General features: G+C 37.8%; 1 protein-coding gene across 1 annotated transcript in view; it reads right to left on the bottom strand.

Annotated features, from left to right (window-relative positions):
- Positions 1–19,728, bottom strand: part of IQCH (IQ motif containing H) — a 68,953-nt gene extending 49,225 nt beyond the window's left edge. Inside the window, exons 1-8 of the mRNA XM_075431607.1 lie at positions 19,678–19,728; positions 18,910–19,026; positions 18,454–18,551; positions 18,005–18,119; positions 13,292–13,414; positions 2,770–2,881; positions 1,882–2,010; positions 846–1,060 (exon numbers count right to left, since the gene is read on the bottom strand). Coding sequence (XP_075287722.1) covers positions 846–1,060; positions 1,882–2,010; positions 2,770–2,881; positions 13,292–13,414; positions 18,005–18,119; positions 18,454–18,551; positions 18,910–19,026; positions 19,678–19,728 — 960 coding nt within the window. The remainder of the gene's footprint in view (positions 1–845; positions 1,061–1,881; positions 2,011–2,769; positions 2,882–13,291; positions 13,415–18,004; positions 18,120–18,453; positions 18,552–18,909; positions 19,027–19,677) is intronic.
- Positions 19,729–19,835: the final 107 nt, after the last annotated feature.

The raw sequence follows: 19,835 nt of genomic DNA, 5'->3' as shown, positions 1-19,835 counted from the left end.
ATGGGGTAAGACTTGGAATAGAAATGCTCCCGCCTCTTAACAGAACTCCACATTCACTGACAACTTTAGCCAGCAACTCATTAGTGCTGATTTTCAATGTATTTTTAGGTAAGTATTTTTATTGACATTAATAACTCATTGATCTCCATTTCTCCACTTTGCTTTCTCTTTGATTTCAGATCTCCTCTTTCATTTTCAGATCTCCTCAATGCCACAAAAGTCAAAAAGTCTGGAAAGATGAAGCAAAGCTCCAATCAGTTTACTATGGAACACAATAATTAGCCATAAAAAGAAAGAAATGTCCCTTTTGCATGGGGATCAAGAACAATCAGCACGCATTAAGCAGTCAAGGTCAAACTCCCCTATAGTCTTCTGTAAATATAAAGGGAAACACTACATTTGCTTAACTGCAGTGAGAGAGATTTACATGAGACATTAAAAAACTCTTTTATAACAGTAAAGACAGTTAGTTAAGCACTGGAACAGATGGCCTAGGGAGACTGTGGAGCTGCTATCACCGAAAGTTTTCAGAACAGGTTAGAAAAACATCTGTCTGCAATATTACAGGTACAGGTAATTCTGCCTGGAGGTCTAGATAACCTCGTAACATCCTTTCTAGACTTATTTTCTGAGATTCTGTGAAAAAACAGACAAATTTAGGTAGAAGACTTGAGAAAGTAGAAACTGGCAATATATGAAGTATTTCCTATTTTACTTCAATATTTACTATTTACTGGATTTGGTTTGAACCCTCCTGTACCAATTCAGTGATTTATTTAAACCATCTCTGGTGAAGACTATTGAAAACATGAGTAAAAACCTCATTGTCCTCACTGTCTAAATACCTGTGTCTGAGAGGAAATCTGCAGCTCAGATTCCAACTGTTGAGCTGGATACGCCCACGCCGGCTTTGACTTCCTTGCTGAAACCATGGAGCTGCTGGATGGAAGCGGTGCAATGTTACCTTCACTAGAGGAATATGGGCCACAAATTCCTTCCTTTGAGTTTGGGAAGGTGATGGTGTCTGTATTCTCAGGCTCCACCCTACTACTTGTCTCTCCTGTACCGAAGGAAAAAAAATGATCGCAGGTTTCATTATTAGAAGTGCAACAACAGCATCAAACTGATGCTCTACCACCTACCATTAGGTACTGGCAGGCTCCAGTTTGCTCTCCTGCCCAAGTGGGTTGCAATATTCAGTTTTAATCTATAATGTTCTAAAGTTTGTAACATGCCAGCCGACGGTATACCCACGATAACAATGTCAGAATACTAGCACTTATACTCCAGACTATTCCACATGTAATTTTATTTTCCAACCACCCCTTTTCACTAGAACTTCTCAAATTTATGGGATTGCAACTGAGCCCACTGTTCATTTTGCTTATCCATACTTCCATGGATAGTTGCATCCATACTGATATCACATGCCACAAGCAGTTGTAGCAACAACAGTTTTGAGTACACTTTGTGATAGATCAGAATCCCATTGCCCAGAGTATATTCACTTATTAGGAGTCATTCATTTAATCACACTGGCAAGACAGATGCTTAATCAGCTGTAGTAAGTCATGTAAAGTCATGACTTGCAGTAACACTGGCTCTACACTAACATCAATGGTCAGATCTTCAGATTCAGGTGCTTAGAACTGGAAATATGTAGGTAGGAACATACCAGGATTTCAGAAATGAACAGGGACCAAATCCTCACAGGGATTAAGAAATCTGATTCCCATTCAGCTGGAGACACAGGATGCTCAATGTACACCTTTATGCACTTTGTCTTCTTAAGAATTTGAGTGGGCACTCATTAGACAGCTGTTCTCTTGTGACTGAAACTGGGGATGCAGCTGATGGTTGTTATCAATCCTTTGTGCTCACCTACAACTGATTTCTTGTGTTGCCTGGGATATTCATAGGAAGGTGCTGCTTTGGATACAACAGGAGGTGTCTGGAGAGTTATCTTTGCTGCTGGAAGGACAAGCCTTTGTTCAGTTAGGCTCACAACACCTAGAAGAAGATGGAACTACTGAAAAATTCATATATATTCCAGCTATGAAAGAAAAAGAATTAGTAGCAATAAAAAAAGAATTAAGCAAAGACAGACTCAAGTTCTTCCAATTCCAAATAAAACTAGAAAAGCAGCAGTTTTCTGTTACTGAAAGATTCGTCTCTTGCAGTATTCAATATTTTGCCTTCAAGGAAGGTGAGCTTTGCCTATAAAAATTGACAAATACATGAAAGATATAACAATGCTGATTCTGAGAAGGAATGACACACTTGTACAGTATTTAATATGCAGAATGGATAAGAATTAACTCTTGTAAACCACAATGTAATCATATAATCATGAATATGGACTGATTGCTAAAATAGTCTGAGTGCAGGTCTCTAGTTAAGATTGAATGATTAACAGCCAGACATTAATCATGACCGTTTATTTTGCCCATGTTATTTAGACATACAAGAAGCCTCCACCACACACAATTCTTCTTTCCAGTAGCAACTGAACTCTGTGAATTACAAGATAACTGACTCAGGGAGGATGATGCTCAACATGGCCTATGCTATGTCCAAAGTTAGCTACCACAGGGACTAAGTAGTCTGAAGTTGTTCTCTACCTTTTGCAATGTTTGAGATCACAATTCTCTCAGGTTTTGAGGTGCCAGAAAATTTGATTACCAGTTCTCTGCTGCAAACAGCAAACAACACTGCTTATGTAGTACATATCTTGTGGCAACAGTACCCAGGTGGGTTTCAGTGACTCACCTTTCATTATATCTTCTTCTAGCGGGGGTAAGGGAGAATCCATGTAGTGAGAGGCAGGCACACCCCAAAGGCTGCTACTTGTATGACCTTTCACTACCTTCTGACTACACATCTAGGAAAAGACAGAATCTTCTTTTAACAGACAGAAATCCGAGATTTGCGAAGACACACTTTTCTACTCCCACAATAATAAATAATAAATAAAATTTCTGCTAGTAATAGTTTAAGATTTAATAACATACCAGTACATGCACTGCTTTTACTACTTACAAACATGCTACAGTATTGTCTACTGTCATTACTTTAGTAATTTAAAATAAAGTTAATTAAATCCAATTGATGTCTTGTGACTTCTGCTATGCAAAAATCAATGTACTAGTTAATAAAGGAATCACAATAAGTTTGCTCAGTTTTAATGAGTGTAGTGTAAATATAGCATTTATTGACAGAACAAATATATAAAATACATACACAGGCAAGGTACCAGAAAGAAAAGGAAGTACTTTCAAATGCCTAAATACATTTTCACTGGAAAGAATACCAACAGAATTAAAAATATGTGAAACTCCTTACAAATCAGGGAACAGTAAAGTATCACAGACTTCTGAAGTTTCAGGGTTCCTGCAGGACAGCAGGGGATGACACAGCCTGATAATGTGATGTGGAAACAAGTGCCACACTGGCTGTGCTAATGTGGGGATTAAAGCTCCCTTCCTTCCCCAATTAACCTGTGCCTGCCTGAAAAAAAGGAACCTGCTGGTTCTCGGCTGGTTCTAAGCGCCAGGAATTCAAGCAGTGACACACATCGCTCTGGGACAGCGATATCATGTGTCTTACTGTTACGCTTATTATCGCACATACAGAGCGTTGCATAGGGAAAAGACTATATTGCCACTTTATAATTCAGTATTATAAATACAAAAACTCTGTGCTATTCTCTAACATATTTTTCCCTCTCCTATACCCTCAGTATCTTCAGTTTCTTGCTGACTAGGAATACAGAGAGCTAGATACTCAGTGGGTTTAAAGTGTTACAGCACATGCAACTTCAAGGCAAGTAACGTCGTTGAGATCTCTCACTCGATGACAGTGAATCACCATCAGTGGAAGATTATATTGTTTTCTTTTGCCTGGCTGATGCTACAAAAATGAGACAATGATAAGCCTAGAGAGACGTGAAAGATTCAACAAACTCAAATGTTTTGTGAAGCAAAAGGAAAATTTAACACCAGTCTATCAAATCTTACTCTGTCAACAGATTTTTGGAAGTCTAGACAAAGGTTTCCTAGCTTTAGTAACTAAACTACTTAGGGATTGGGTGTGCTCTAATATATGCTGCTCAGACCCTCCTCTGCAACTGCAACTTTACAGGGTCTCCAGTAACTGTGATGCTGGGTCCAGGCAACACAAGAACCAAGCAACTAAATTGGAATGAATAGGGTAAATAAGTGCCAGCCCACAGGTGTGAATACATTAATAATCTCCAGAAGAAGAAAGGTAGCTGGAGGGGCATACCGGGTCTTTGAGCAAACAGGAAAGCCAGCAGGCAAACTGGACAAGGACAAAGACCTGGGGGCAGCAGAGTTAGGGAAGAAGACAGGGGCAGGCTGGACAAAGCCTGGCAGATAGGTTGGGAGCCTGGCAGAGAACCGGGCAGGTAAGACAAGGATATGTTCTGGAACCAGTCGCAGATGACAACTGTAAGGAACAGAGAGACTGGGGCAAGATAAAAATGGGAAAAGGGGAAACTGGGACAGACTGGGAAAAGGAAGCAGCTAGCTTTGTACACAACAGGGCACGTCTCCCTCACAATTTGGGGTAGACCTCAAGGTCACACAGTCTCCTTTCAGTCAGCAAATAGCTGTGAAGGCCCATAAAAAAAAAGTCCCATGCTTTTGTGGGTGACAGTCTGTTTCCAGTTACTCCACTAGTCTAATGGTCAGAAATTCTTGCATTGGATAGAAATTTTTGAACCCTACTGATGAGCTGCACAGAAGACAACATAATGCCACGTGCTGGAAATTTTTTAAATTTATTTTTTAAAAAATTATTTCATTACGAATGATAAATCATCTTAAAATAATATTAAATACATAAAATCAGAAAGATAGGATTTATTGATATATCTGCAAAATGGGAATAATGGTATTGACCTCTTTTATAGAGCACATTGGGACTTCCTGGTTTAAAATACTAGGTTTTAATGACTGGTTATCATGCTTGTGTACAGCTTTTAGTACAATAGGATCCAGGCCATGATTGGGATCTTTGAGCACTATTGTGTCATAATTAGTGAATAACATCAACCATCAACTTCATAGAAAGGGACAGGCAATTCTAAAGAACTGCTTATAATCCTAATAGGGAAATGAGATAGATCAAAATAAACTATTATAATTTTTCCTCCCAATTTGTATAATAACACTGTCCGTGAGAGACATTAGGGAGATAGAAAACATGTACGCTTCCTCATAATAGAGAATCTTTCAGAGAAATCATAGGCACTCATTTTAGTTATGGCCATTATGAAGCATTATGCTTTAAGGGATCTAGATGTATGAATCTTCATGTCCTTGTGTTCCAAGAAAATAGCAATAAGCATATAACAAAGATTAACTTTATACCAGCTGGCATATAAGTGGCTTGATACTGAGAAAGGGAAATAATAAACCACACTTTTCTACTCACTCTCAGTCCCAGCAGTTTGTTGAGAACACAACAAAAATACATTAAAAGGAAGAAATTTAATTAAAGAGTGACTCCTTTTTCAGGCTATTGTTACTGTATCAGTAAAGCAGCACTGATTTTACTATTGGTCAGTTTTACCCTAGTTTAAATCCCAGGAGATTTTTTGATAAACAGCACTATGAAACATCCATATTTCATTTGTGTTGATAAGAATATAATAAGCTACAAAGAAAGGCAATTCAGGTGGAGAGTATGAGTTCAAAAGCAGCCTAGATGTTTGTTTGGTTTGTTTTTTTTAAACTGGAGACAGATATTTAATTCTTCTTTGCTGTATCCTTTAATTTCTATAAAGTCCATGGTAGGTGTCACATTAAAATAAGGACAGATGCAACTGTAATGTTATTTAAGCTCTCATTTATATTGCACAGTGCCACTATGATTCACTTCATTACATAGCACAGGCAACATAGTGCAGCTATGGAGCGGACCCAAACCAGTTACCTACGAAAATTCCACCCTGTCTACACACCCTTCTGTTTTCTTTCAGCATCTTATTTGCTGCATTAGCTGCCCTCTTGAAGACACCAGAGCAAAATTTGACAAAATGCTTTTAGCCTTCAGGGATTTTCACTAAAATTAAGCCAACTCAATTACAAGACAACCTTAAAAATATTTTTTAAAATATTAAGTACTGAAATAAATAAGTTTACTTTTAGCATCATTATATAGTTTTATTACCATTAATCAGTGATTTAACTTTAAAAGATTGCATCTTTTTAAAAGGTTTTCAATAGACTTCCATCTGTTTATGCCGGAGCACTTTAAAACCTTTACTCACACCTACAGCTTTTATAAACACAAAACCTAGCAAATTTAATACCAGATATTCCAGAACCAGCTGCTCCTAACTAGCATTTTGATGTTTATAGTGTAGACAGAGCCCAAACAGCATGGAAGCAAAGGATCACACCCTCCTATCCAACACCAACCTGTAGGCACCTCACCTGCTTCCTCCCTGGCAGAACCCAAGCAGCTGTTCCTGCTATGAGGTGGTTGGAACCTCCAACATTTTTCTGCATGAATAATGTCCTCTGGTGAAGTTTGTTAGGAAGATTATGATTCAGTGAGTACACTTTAGTGCAGTCAGCACACAGCCTGCTTCATCACGAGTACTTTTAAAGCACAGTTTTCTAGGGCTGGCAGGGAGCACTTGATTTGCAGTGCAGACCAAGACTTCCTTGCCTTATAATATGCTTGGGGTGTGCTGAAAAACTATTTTTTCATTTCCAGCGCTTCTGAGTGTAATTAACCTGGGACATGAGAAAAACAATTCTATTACCCTTTCTAAAGTGTTTTTCTCCTGTGGATAAACCTCTCCCACTTGATTTTTTGCTCTTTGCTTCATTTTAAATAGGGCACTTGTAACACCACAGGGATTTTCCGATTAGTTCTCTATTTGTTTGCTTTTCACCTAGACAGCAATATTTAACTAGAACAACATCTTATTATAAATATGTTTATAAATTTGCTTCTCCCTGAGCAAAAGACTAGAGGCTACTATTAAGTGCAGAGAAAAGAAGAGTTCTGTCATGTACCAAAACTACAGTTTATCAACCAGAAAGATTAGTTAGAGGAGATTTGGTAAGTAAATACCAGAAAACATCAGAGCTTGATAATAATGGCAGAAAAGGTATATAACAGAGTAATCTATCGTTTCATGATTATCTTCTCCAAATTGTCATCTACCTTCATATTTTTTATCAAGAAGATCCTATCAAGATTTGATGTACACAGCTCATAAGCCCTGTAAAGGGAACTAAGGTCAGATTTCAACACGCTCAGGAAAACTGGCAGGTAAGAGCTTGTAGAAGGTAAGTCTAAGGGCAAATGGAACTCTGCTGAACAGTCTGTTCCACAGATAGAAAGTATCAGAGAAACAAGCTCAAACTATTCCAGAGATGAAGCAGGGTAGGAAGGATAGCAAATTACCAAAATTGATAAATCATATGATCTTTGTTGATCTCAAAAGAAGAAAAAAGCATGTAGATAACAGAAAATCAGCATACTGATAACTGCTTCTTGTTAGCTTAAACAAGTAAGACAAACTAAGGTGAAAGTAGGAAGAAAATTCTGGGTAATAAAAAATTACATCATTAAGTACATTCATAATTATCATTAAAAAGCAGCTAGTTATGAGTAGAATTAACTCACTCAATTGTAGTGCAAAAGGGATGGTGTCTCAGGCTACCTTTAGGGCAAAACAGATCAGATAGTGGCTCAGAGGTTTTGAAACTGGCTGATCCTGATCAAATGCACTCTAGGATACTTAGAGAACTGTCTGAAGCAATCTCAGAAATGCTGGTGGGACTCTTGTAGAATGGAAAATATACTAGAAGACTGCAAAAGAACATACCACTATCTTTAGAAAGGGGCGAAGGATGTATTGAGGAATTCTAGCTCTATTGGTTTAACTACAATTCTTGGAAAAATTCTTAAATAAATAACCAAACAAGCTAATCATAAACATCTGGAAAGTAAAAAATAAATGAGTAACTTGAAGCTGCTGTCATGGTTCAAGATGAAATTTGTCAGACCAATCTAATTTTTTTCTACAAGACGTTTTCAAGCATTGTGAAGAAGGGAGAAACAGTAAGTACTACTTAACTTTCGCAAGGCTTTTGAAGCTATCTGATCACACTGTATAAGCAAGCTAAGAAAGTATCGTTTAGACAAACTTACTTTAAGGGAGATGCAAAGCTGCTTTGATAACTGATTCAGAAATAATTTCTATGTCAGTATGGAAGGATACAGAGAGGCTTCAGTCGGTCTGTCCCATAAGTGGTTGCAAAGCAACAGAGCCTGCTGTTCGCGCAGGAGAAGGAGGTATCTAAATTTTGAGCAATGGGAGAAAATCAGTTCAGATTGTAAAAAATTCAAGAGGAGCAAAGGCAGAGTTGCTAAGCGATTTTCACTCTCTGCCTTCAATCACAGAATCGTAGAAATAATAGAAATGCTGGTTAGCAGGGACTCCATAGCACACCAAGTCCATCCTCAAATCTACTACCCACAACAGATCAGGTCAGCTTTGGCTTTGTCTAGATGAGAACTACTGTGGGATTTTGTTGCATTTTATAGTTTCACAGCCTTACAGTCTAAACCAATGTTGTTCTGTGTTGATTTACACGCTAAGTGACAAAGCAAGGAAGCAGTGTCAAGGAATAGTTTCACCTGCACTTCCATCATCTATCAGTTTCTATTGGGAAAAAAAACCTTGTTTTGACAATCAAGCCAAATAATCTTAGGAATAAATAATAAACAAAGAAAATGTTTAATTGTGGCTTCAAATAAAGTATTTTTGGTCCTCCGAGTCTAAGAACCAGCACGTGGAATTCAATGCAGAAATACTGAATGCTAAGTAAAGGACAAATTCTCACCAGTGTCAATGGAACTATTCTAAAGTCAGATGAGTCAAATCTGTAACAGTCTCTGCAAGAGATTTAAAATATGAACAACTTCTGACTGGTTGTCTTTTTAGTCAAGACATCCAAGTAGGAAAACTGCATAGAAAATTAAAGTTTGTCCTTCTCATTCCAATTTACGTAATCCAGCATTTTATCTACCTCATGATTAATACCGTGTCCCTTAGATGTAATACGGAGATATTATCACATATACTTCCCTTAGATTTTGTTGATCTACAGAAAATAAAGTCCAATTTAAATGGAAAGCCCAACATAAAACCTTCAATATGGAGCCACCAGGCATCTTTAACAACAGGTCTTCTGTGTTATTCTTACCTACTTTAAGCTCTTAAAGTAACCAGAGATGGCTCTGAACCGTCAATTTTCCACGTACGAGGAAAAATCAAGCTTTGCTCCTTTTATGGCCTACTGCTAGCTCTCCCAGAAATTTACCTATATCAAAATTCTGCCGTAACAGGTGCAAGAGAGAATAGATGGAGAACTTTGGTGAATCCCACATCTGCTTTTTGAAAAAGGCAACAGAAGCGGCACAGAAGGAAGTAAGAAAGATAATTGCTGGCTTGAACTACAGTACATTTTACTTGTGGGCAAAGGGCCAGCTTACACGAAGCAGAATATGCAGGACCACCTTATTGGAATTCAGGGGTGGGCCTCCATTCTTGTCCGGAGACAGCTGTAAACCAGCAGCCCATAGCATCACAATCAGGCATCGAGTTTTGTCAAGGAATGCTGATATGTACAGAAACAGCTTCAGCAGCTTCGGCTGCACCCCTACCTAGCAAAATGACAGTCAATCTCCAATTCCAGATGACAAGAACTGGATAAAAACTTAAAACAAATGGTGACCTTTCAAAAGATTAATTTGTTTACCAACAAAATGTTCTACGTTTGTCATCTGAGATGGGGGTGACCTTCACATTCCCATTTCTAGGTTGAAAGGATGCTGACTATAGTCATCTGTTAAGTTAACCCTATCTCACCAATTATTTCCTTCTTACTTTTAGTGACAAGAAGATTTTATTAATTCACTGTGCTGGTTATTATGATTACATACCATAATACAAATGCAACAAGCTTATTTTGAATTACTGTAGTGTAACACCGATTTGTTTAAGCCTCATTCTGCTACCGCTGCCAAATTACGCTTTGACTGTAATTATAGCCATACGCATAAGTTTAAAACACAACCAGGTTTTGAGGACCAAAAGACCTCTTTTTCTTCTACAACTTCCTCTAGTCAATTGAAATGAAAAGAATTGCCCTGCTTTGCCTTACTTTATAATTTTGGAAATGAATAGGATTTCAGTGATAAGCATTAGTGATCAGCATGACGCACATACTCAATAAAGAATGAATAACCGAGGATATGATTAGAATGGCTGTGTTAACAAATAAGTTAACTTAAAAAAACCCCCACCACAACACAGAATCACTGCCATCACCATTAGAGCCACACTATATAAGATGCAAGTCATAAAGGCTAGAAATCATCACCATATTAAATTCTACCTCATGAATAAATTAAAAGGTTCCTAAGTTTACAGTATAATATACATTTATAAGAAAAGAAGGACCAAAAACTGCCAGTATAATTCTATAAAAGAACAGCAGTCCTATGAAAATTAAAGGTATAGTTGTGAATCTTTTCTACATTGCAGCAGTTAGTCAGAATTATTTTTGCTGCAATTCAGATTACTATTTGTTTTGCTAGATACTCCACGGGAAGTATACATATTTAATAATTATCTACTCATCATTTTTCACTTGTTATTCGGATATAGGCTACAAAATAAAGTGATGCCTGGTCTGCCCATGGTGTTTCAAACAGAATTACAGTCCTCATTTTCAGATAACTACAGAACTTTACCGAGGATGAAGCACTAGTGCTTATCAGACCCAAAAAGGTACAAAAGGGCAACAGTTAATTGCTCTTAGTTTCTGTCATAAAATCCAGCATCAGCAACTTTAGAATACCAAAAGAGCAAAAAAAGAAGACATTTTTCATGAAACAATGAGATCCTTACTAATAATTTTTCAAACTACTCAAACGGCAGGAGAATAAAAAGCCCGTGTAGATTTGTGCTTGACCTATGCGGTCACCTCAAACCAGTGTGTTTTTAATCTCACCACATTTTTAAATGCTCAGGTCTCCCTGAAAACTCAGGTGCTGACAGCTCTTGGAAAAAACCTGAATGCACTTAACCAAGCAATTAGTTTTTAATTTGCTTCAATGAGAGTCCTTCTGGCACTGATTTTTTGGGGAGAGATAATCTTTGAACTTACATACATATGTAGGGCATGTACACCGGTATATGTGTGTGTGTGCCCGCATGTGTGCGTAGAAATATTGCCCTCTAACGGCTGATTAGCAAAAACAGGGCAGGTAGCACCTAATTTAATTCTTGTAGTGACTTTAATTCATATTTTTTTCAAAACTAAAGACCATATAATTTTATGCCTGCAACTACACTTTGATTTATTTTTGTTACTATTGGTGATCCATAACTATCATTCCTCTAAGTGCTAGTATAGATCACATTTAATAAAAACGCCTTAATTCACAGTCTCGGTAGTGGATTTTGCAAATCTAATTGCAAAATTTTACCCCCAGTGAAGCTAGAACATTTCAAAACACAGATTGTGTCATGGCATTCGAAAACTTCTAAAGTAGAATAGATTAGTGGAATAAATTAGAGTTAGGAAATACCTACTCGATTTTTCAGCCCATCTCCCTGTCATAAACAGTTCCTTCACAACTGTAAATATGTATCAGAGAGCTTGACTAATTTACACTAAACGTTTGTAATTTAAGTCAACGTTAAGTTTTCTCTGATCAGTATGTTTCAGTGAGAGTGGTAAAACACATGGCTCTCTGCAGTAGTATAATATTCCTCTCTGTGAGTGTTTTAGAGTGGTTCTAAAAAGCTATTAGCCATGATGCTTTCTTCTAATTAACTCTATATCACAGGGTTAGACAAATCACCTCTTAGTCTGGGCAACAGCTTTCAAAAATCATTTTTTATAAGTGGCAGCTTACAACTGTGCCATTCACAGATTCTGTTTATGTTGTTTAAAACTAAATACCCTAGAATGTCTCTTATAGCACTGGGCTTGCTGCATAATGCTTCTACTACATAAATTAAATTGTAGAAAAGCATTCTTGTGTGAGACCAGTGGGCATATTCTTTCATGTGGACCACAGTGCTATGCTAAATTCGTGAACATAATTGATCTTTGGAGGGATGTCTGTGCCTATTAAATTTTTTTAAAAGCATACTTCACAGAAAATATCATCATTGTGTTCATTTGTTTAAGACGAGCTGAGGTTGCAGAACACAAATTTGGAAGAATCAAAATTTAATCTTACACAATTTGAACATTCTCAGACCAGAGAGAAGAATAGAGAAGGGTGATTTGATGGTGATGGATACTAGTCAGGGTACTCCGAGGAGAGTGTTGTGGAAGTGCTCAGTCTCAGCTTTGGTAGATAATTGTTTTGTACTAAGGAAAACAGCTTGACTAGAATGAAAAGAAAGGCCGTGCTTCAGAATAGCTTGTAACTTGACAGCGAGGGCACTTAGGATCTACAGACATGGAAATATCTCCATATGGAAAGGAAGGATCTGAACGTGTCCCTCACATTCCAAGTGCAAGTGCTCCCAGCATGGAGCTAAGAAGTAGAACTTGACATTCCCTCCTAAACCATGTCACAAAAATAAGATGTAAACACCACCTAAATTTGCATAGTCACTCTAGGATTCGGAATCTCTTTCAGTATAACCTCTATTTTTTTGATTCAGTGACACTGATTTCTGGTCAGGGTCAGCAATCATGTGGCAAGATTGCTTTTCCAAAACAAGTCAATTAAAAAGAGTATCAAAACAAAGTACAAGCCTTTTCCACTCATTCCTAACAATCCTGTTATCCTCTGAAAACAGAATGTATTCTTATCTTCTTAAGAAACGGCCAGAGAATGAACAACTGAAAGCCCATTCTTGTCAGCAAACCCCTTCTACTTCTTCCTTGATCTTTGGGACACATCCTAAACTCCACAAGCTCCAGTTCGCTTATCTTCACTCCCTGATTTTACTGAGACTACTTACCATGCACATTCCCACGTACACTTCTACTTTTGCTGGACTGGGGTCTTGCTACCTAAACCTGTGATGCTGCAGGTTTGTTTTCCCCAGGACTGTCACTGAAAAAGTTTTGATTGTGACCTATCAATGTCAAAAGGTAGGAAATTGAGGTACTTTCACTTAAAAACATATTTTTAAACTTAGATCTGATATGTATTAACTTCAACAGTGAAAAGTATAAAATAAGCCCAAAAGATAATATAAGTTACTTACAGGAGCAGATTTTTTCTTAATTATAAGTGGCAGCCTGGTCTCATAGTTCTGTTGTTTTAAAACAGCTTTATTATTGATGTTCTGTGGGTCAGGCATAATTTTCATATCCATTTCCAGCTGCTGCTGAAATATACAATATGCATATTCTTAAAATAACTGCACTAGGAAGTGTTTATAAGCAGGAATCGGCTAACATTGATAAATTTGCAAAATTATGATAAATATTCATGTTGTTTGACTATCCACACAGAACTGGGCAAACAATGAAAAACTGCCTTTTGATTAGATGGACGACTTAGGAAGGCATACAACTACTATTCAAATAGATGCTTTTGCCAAAATTTGTTCAATTAATTTCATTACACACGCTGAAATTTCCAAATTCACACACCTTTGAGTTTAAACTTTGAGTGAAAGGGACAATCAGGTTTGACTCACTTGATTAACACAGGTTATCGGTGAATTCCATTTACCTGTGTTATAACAAATGGTTCATACACACCCTATCTATTGGGAGGGTGTTATATGTGCATTCTTCCCATGGACGACAGTAAGAGTCCAATCTACCTTGGCCACGTTTGCCAGAGACTTTTATTCAGGAATCATTGACCTGATGGACTAGAACAGCTTGTTTGGATCAGCCATGGCCCATTGACTCAACGCAGATAGAGCACTTGCTTCTAAGTAAATGAGGAAATAAAAAATCCTTATAGTAACAAGAATTAAAACATAGTAGTTTCTTAATGTACTGTGTTATCTGCATGGAATGGATTTAACTATTTTGCTAATAAAAAATATTATTATTTAAATCCCAAAGGACAGAAAAAGACTTTTAAAGTTCCTTCTTGTTATAAAAAGTATCTAAAGCACATACTTTTTCTATTAAAAAAAATCGCTTTTCATGACATCACCAGAAGTGATGCCATATATTTTTACCAGAGAAGAAGTTTCTTAAGCTGAAAACATTTTGGTTCATCTTAATGCACGTGCTTCAGTTTACACCTGGATCTGTATGAAGTGTAGTAGTATCTCCCAATACTTTTATTGCAATAACATTGCTAACTAGACTCTGCACCCAACAGGGTTTATTTACCAACCCATGCTGAATAAGGAAGAATCCTCAAATGGCAGAAGCCAACGCATCACCAGAGAAGTCAACAGAGCTGCGGCAATCCAGAGGAGTCGGGGGCCTGGCAGTCTATGTGCTGAAATCCCATTACGTGGACACAGGAATACAAAAAGCTCCCTTACATAGTAAGATCCAGTCAAACACACAAGAACTCTCTGCTGACACTTCTATTACGTAAACATAGAAAAGGAATTTATGATATTTCTGTTTTTTTAAAAGCAAAATATGCCATAAAAAGTGTAAGAATCATTAGAGTTGTATTTGAACTATTAAACAATTGTATTACTTTGTGAAAGCACTAAAAATGGTTTCATTTATTTATCTGCACGATATATTCTCTTCTTTTGATAGTAATTACAAGCAGATGTATCAATGAGATGCTCATTTAGATTTGGGTTTGTAAGAACAAAAGTTATTATCCAAGCCAATTACTCTTTTACCCACATGGCTGCACAGAGACAGAAAGTTCAATTTTCACCTCATCAGTGATTTTGTGGTATTTATTTTATTACTCTAACACACCGCTGTACAGAAAGGAAACTGCTTGTGCTATTAAACAAGAATTGGGGGGAAATTGAGTATCTTCTCAATTAAAATTGGAGATGACTCAATGCAGACTCCCCACTCAGACTGACAGTAAAATGATCAATGCTGAAGTGGCAGATTCTGCACAGGATAACAAGAATTGAAGGGCTTACTGAAAAAAACTGATAAAAGTTACTTTGTCAACTTAGATGTATGGGGCAAGTGACAATTCTACATTTGCAGGAGCTGGAGCAGATGCTATCATGGGTCTATTCCATCTACATTATCCATTCATCTGTATTATCCAAAGCCTTAAATTTAAGCTATCTTGAACCATCTTGATGAAGAAGATGAGAATAGCAGGGCAAATAATGCATTGTTACCAATATAACACTCAATGAGAATGAGAATTATTGTGCTCAATTACTAACATGGAGCATACAGAACAGGTTGACATGCTCAGCACCGTTAAATGGTTCAAATCTTGTTCTACTTCAAAAGTCATTGCAGAGTGGAGGGCATTTCTGTCACACAGTAACCTGACAAATCTGATTCACTCTGTAATTCTGTTTTGCAGATGCATGTGGTACATGGTTTCTAACAGAGTCCAATTCCTTTACGAATGAACTAGATGATATTAATCTTTGAAACAATCTGTATTATCAGTAACTAAACACTTTTCATGTCTAGCTATTTATGTTATTTGCATATTCTAGAGCACCCTAGAAACATCTCTTCATTTACATCTTTAATTCATGAGAGATGAGATAATATTAACTTCTACTGTGTATTCAGAATGTCACCGAAAGTATCAACTTTTAGAAAAAACAAACAACCTCCCCAAAACAAAGCTGCACAAGCACCAGTTCAGCTGTTCTCAATTAAACATGTTTTTAAAATGTAAAAAAAAAAATTGAACCTATACACCTTCCAGTTACGGATAGCAATGTCTTTTCAGCCATAGCTATACAGAAGCTTTACAATCACTGCATGAGGAAGACACATCTTATGGTTCTCAAGCTTTATTAGAAGCAGAAATCCAATGACAACACATAGTGGGGGAAGGAAAAGGGGGACAGTGCTTCACAATTCCCCTCACGAGCTAGATTTGCAGAGTCTTATCTGGCTGCTGATATGACTCAGAAATCCTGCATAGGTGAGTAAAGAATAATTTTAAGCCTATTCTGACACCTGTGGACAAGCGATTTCCCATATGACAAGTATTCTAGCGATGCATATGTCAAAATAGCATCTGTGCTTATTTTACTCCAACCTTGTTTCATCCTAACTACTACAAACACAACTTACGCTCCACTTCTACTCTTGCATGGTGTACTACGGACTGCAAAGCACAAAAATATTACTGCATGAACTACTAATTTCTCTCAGAACCACTATAAATTGAAACATTGCTTATTTTCAAGCCTACGTACCTGGAAATACTGTCTGCAAGCGGAAAAATATTCAGTTCACTAATATTTCCTCTCAGTGGAAAGGAATTTTGAAAAACACCAAAGTATGCTGAACAAAACCCAAACTGTTTATAGCTACAAGTAAGGAAAAGACAAGAAGTAAGGAATTGTAGGTGGTAGTCTCCCAGCTGGATTTCACAACTATTTAATAATAAAAGCTTTTTATGTTGGCATGCTGGGCATGTAGAACAGCTGGCAAAACCTGCACTGTTCGCCACCTTCTTTATAATGGGAAATTAGGGCTAGCTTGTGTGTCACTGGATATGCATTTCTAAGCAGATGCAATAGATATCAGAAATGAAAAGACAAAGAGAAAAGTCAAGGCAGGACAGAGCATGTGCTCCGCTGTAAATTAAGCTCATTGGGGCACAGGAAGAGTTGAAAGACCATAGATAGCACAGAGTTTACAGAGTAGCTAAACTCTGATAATTTTTTTTCACATAATTTTAAAATAATTTTTAAATAATTATTGATCATTTTTTCATAATTTTAAAAATAATTTTTGATAATTTTTTCATAATTTTTTCCACAATGTAAGTGTATTCATATAGGACAGGTTTGGAATACTGTCTAGAAAAAAATCAGAGATCTTCATTGCACCTTATCCATCATTTCAAGAGTAAGCAATATATTAATACTACTTCATATTAGGATTACTTTTACAAAGATAGCAATACAAGTGTTAGGTTGCTCATTCTGATTATACCCTTTCAAGTAGCTTCAATCTCTAACTTCTGGTAACAGTCTTAGAACTATAAAGAGCCTCCTACACTTCTCTCTCACTCAAAACTCCCTTGGATTTAAACAGTAATAACCCAAAATTACGACAATGGGTATTTTTCACCTACTTACCTTGGTTTGTTTTTAAAATATGTTTGAGGAAACCACCTTGAACTCACCAGTCAAATTCACAGCTTAGAATAAAACAGCAAAAATATTTCAGACATTTTAAGAAGGCTTTCAATGACTTTACAAGGATTTGATTTATAAAAAACAGAAAAAAAATCAGATTTCAAGGAGAAAACCTGTATTTATCATAGATGTGACTACCCCATACATGAATGGAAGTCTTTCCCACAACTTGCCATGCCTTTTATGCAAAAACAAAAAATGACAACCACTTCTAGTCTCAAACAAACAAACATTTGGATTTGTGCTCAGGCTATTCCAAGATATAGTTCCATTTATTTTGGACATGTTACTTGCAGAATCACAGTTAAGCATATGGTATTTGCAGGACTGGGACCTTAAACCTGAACAAACACTTGGCTTCAGAACTGCTTAACAATATACTTGGCAGGGCGGAATAAAGAATGGAAGGCTTGTGGATGCACCCACCATGATACTGAAGTCCTTCCTAACTTACATTTTATTTGGACTGTGAGGCTGGGAGAAGGCTCCTATCTCTCAGCCTGCTCATTCTACTGAGAATTTTTCAACACTTTCAGTTGTAGTTGGTATATTATAAAAAACTGAATCCACGTGGAATCAGAACATAACATTATGCCATCAGCAGGCAACTTACAAGACACCAGTCTACTCATTTAATGTGGTCTCTGGCAGAATAAGCAGTATGTTATTTCAGACCTGTGAACCTTGAGAAAGGCGTAGTGCTGATCTGCTGTATGACTGGACAGTCACGGGCTCAACCGGTACTCGTGGTAAAACAAGCTGTTTCTGAGAAGCACCAAAATGAAGGCCCCTGATTTAGAAAGAAAGAAACAGTGAGGTTCCTAAAAATTACTTTGATTTTACCTATTTAACCCATACTGCTTCCATCTGGTTGAACCTGAAGACTATGTTTTTATTTAAATTTGCATTTAGGCAAAAACATCATAGGAGTTAGCAGAAGGTTGCTGTAGCTACTTAGAACTGCATTTACAGTAATGTTATATTGATTTTTAACTTAAACAAAATAAAACCAAAATAACCTAATCTAGGCCAATATTCTCATTTGCTTTACAAGATTCTGATACCACAGGTTTTCTGTCTTGCTACTTGCATTGTCTCTGCAGTAAAACAGCTGTTTCACTTACCATTTAGGGGGCTCTTTTGAATGTACTCCTTTATTATCAGTAGAAGAAATAGTTAACACTTGTCTGTTTATAGCATTTAAATAATTTTCAGCATGTTTCTGTTAGAGGGAAAAGATAATGTTTAGACTATTACAAAGGTATGAGGGATATTAAATTTATTTAACTCACTTAATTTAGCAATCCAGATCTTCACTTGACTGAAAAGTGGATAGGCTTTGTGCTTCTGTCAGACTAAATCAGGTTTTGGCTAACGGTATGGAGCACAAGATCAGTTAATCTGAAAGCCCAGAAAAGGAAGCCATGGTTCTGAACTGCAGCGTCTGATGAATCTCATCATTTGCTGCCAGAAAGGGACCTTGTAGGGTGACAAATACACAGCCTTGTGTATTCTAAGTGAATTCCTGAGAGAGATCTCGAAAACTGAATCATCCTCTGGGGCTGCTCTGTTTTACTTACTTTCGGCCCAAGTTCAGTTCTTTCAGCTGCTGTTTCCAGGTCACTAATATCCATGACTTCTACGTTTCCTTTCAGGTTGATATTTTTCACTTCAAGCTTGTGAAGATCATCTTGAACCTAAAAAGCAATGTAAGACAAAAATCACACACATAACCAAAACCCATGGGATTACGTAGCAGGATGTAACGCAAATTAAATGCTTTCTAAATATGGGAAAGAAATACATGCAACTTCCCATACTTCTGTATTTTTATGAATAAGAAAATACAAAGCCGATGACTGTAAAGTCACAGATTGTAGAAAACCTGAGAAAAGTTAATTTTAAAACAAATCTCACAAAGCAAAATCAATAACCCTCAGGACTGAGGTCCTTTGCCAAGGAATGATCTTTCCGTAGCCGTTGCAGACATCTCTCTTGGCAGCAGTGGCTTCACTGTGCAGGAACCTCAAAAGCGTTAACGAGGGACTGAAAAGTAGAGGCAGCCTGTGAGGAGATCACGTCAGCCCGGCTCAAAAACCTGTGTTTCCACTGCCGTTAATCGAAAAAGGTGAAGGTCTCGTCATGCTAAGAGCCATAACACTCACAAAGCCCTCATCCAAAACTCACCGGGGCCCTCTCCTCAGGCAGGGGCCGAGCCCTCCCGTCCCCTCAGCAGCAGGCCGCGCTGCCCGCGCCTCAGCCGGGCTGTGAGGCGGCCGCCTCGGCGAGGAGGGCTCCGGTGGGGGTTCGGGGAAGGACGGGGCGGCTCGGGCGCTGCCCGGACCCACCTGCACCGGGACGGCTCCCGCCTCCTGCCCCGGCTGCCCGAAGCCGGCCATGGCGGCTGCCCCGCTCACCCCTAGCAACGGGACGCGCTGCCCGGACCGCACCACCCGCCTCACCGCAGGGGGGGAGGAGGGCACATCAAACCGGGGCCGAGCCCGCT

This window comes from Opisthocomus hoazin, chromosome 10, assembly GCF_030867145.1.
Source record: "Opisthocomus hoazin isolate bOpiHoa1 chromosome 10, bOpiHoa1.hap1, whole genome shotgun sequence".
Lineage (NCBI taxonomy): Eukaryota > Metazoa > Chordata > Aves > Opisthocomiformes > Opisthocomidae > Opisthocomus > Opisthocomus hoazin.
The sequence above is the reverse complement of the archived record's forward strand: the minus strand, read 5'-3'. Positions and strand labels throughout refer to the sequence as shown.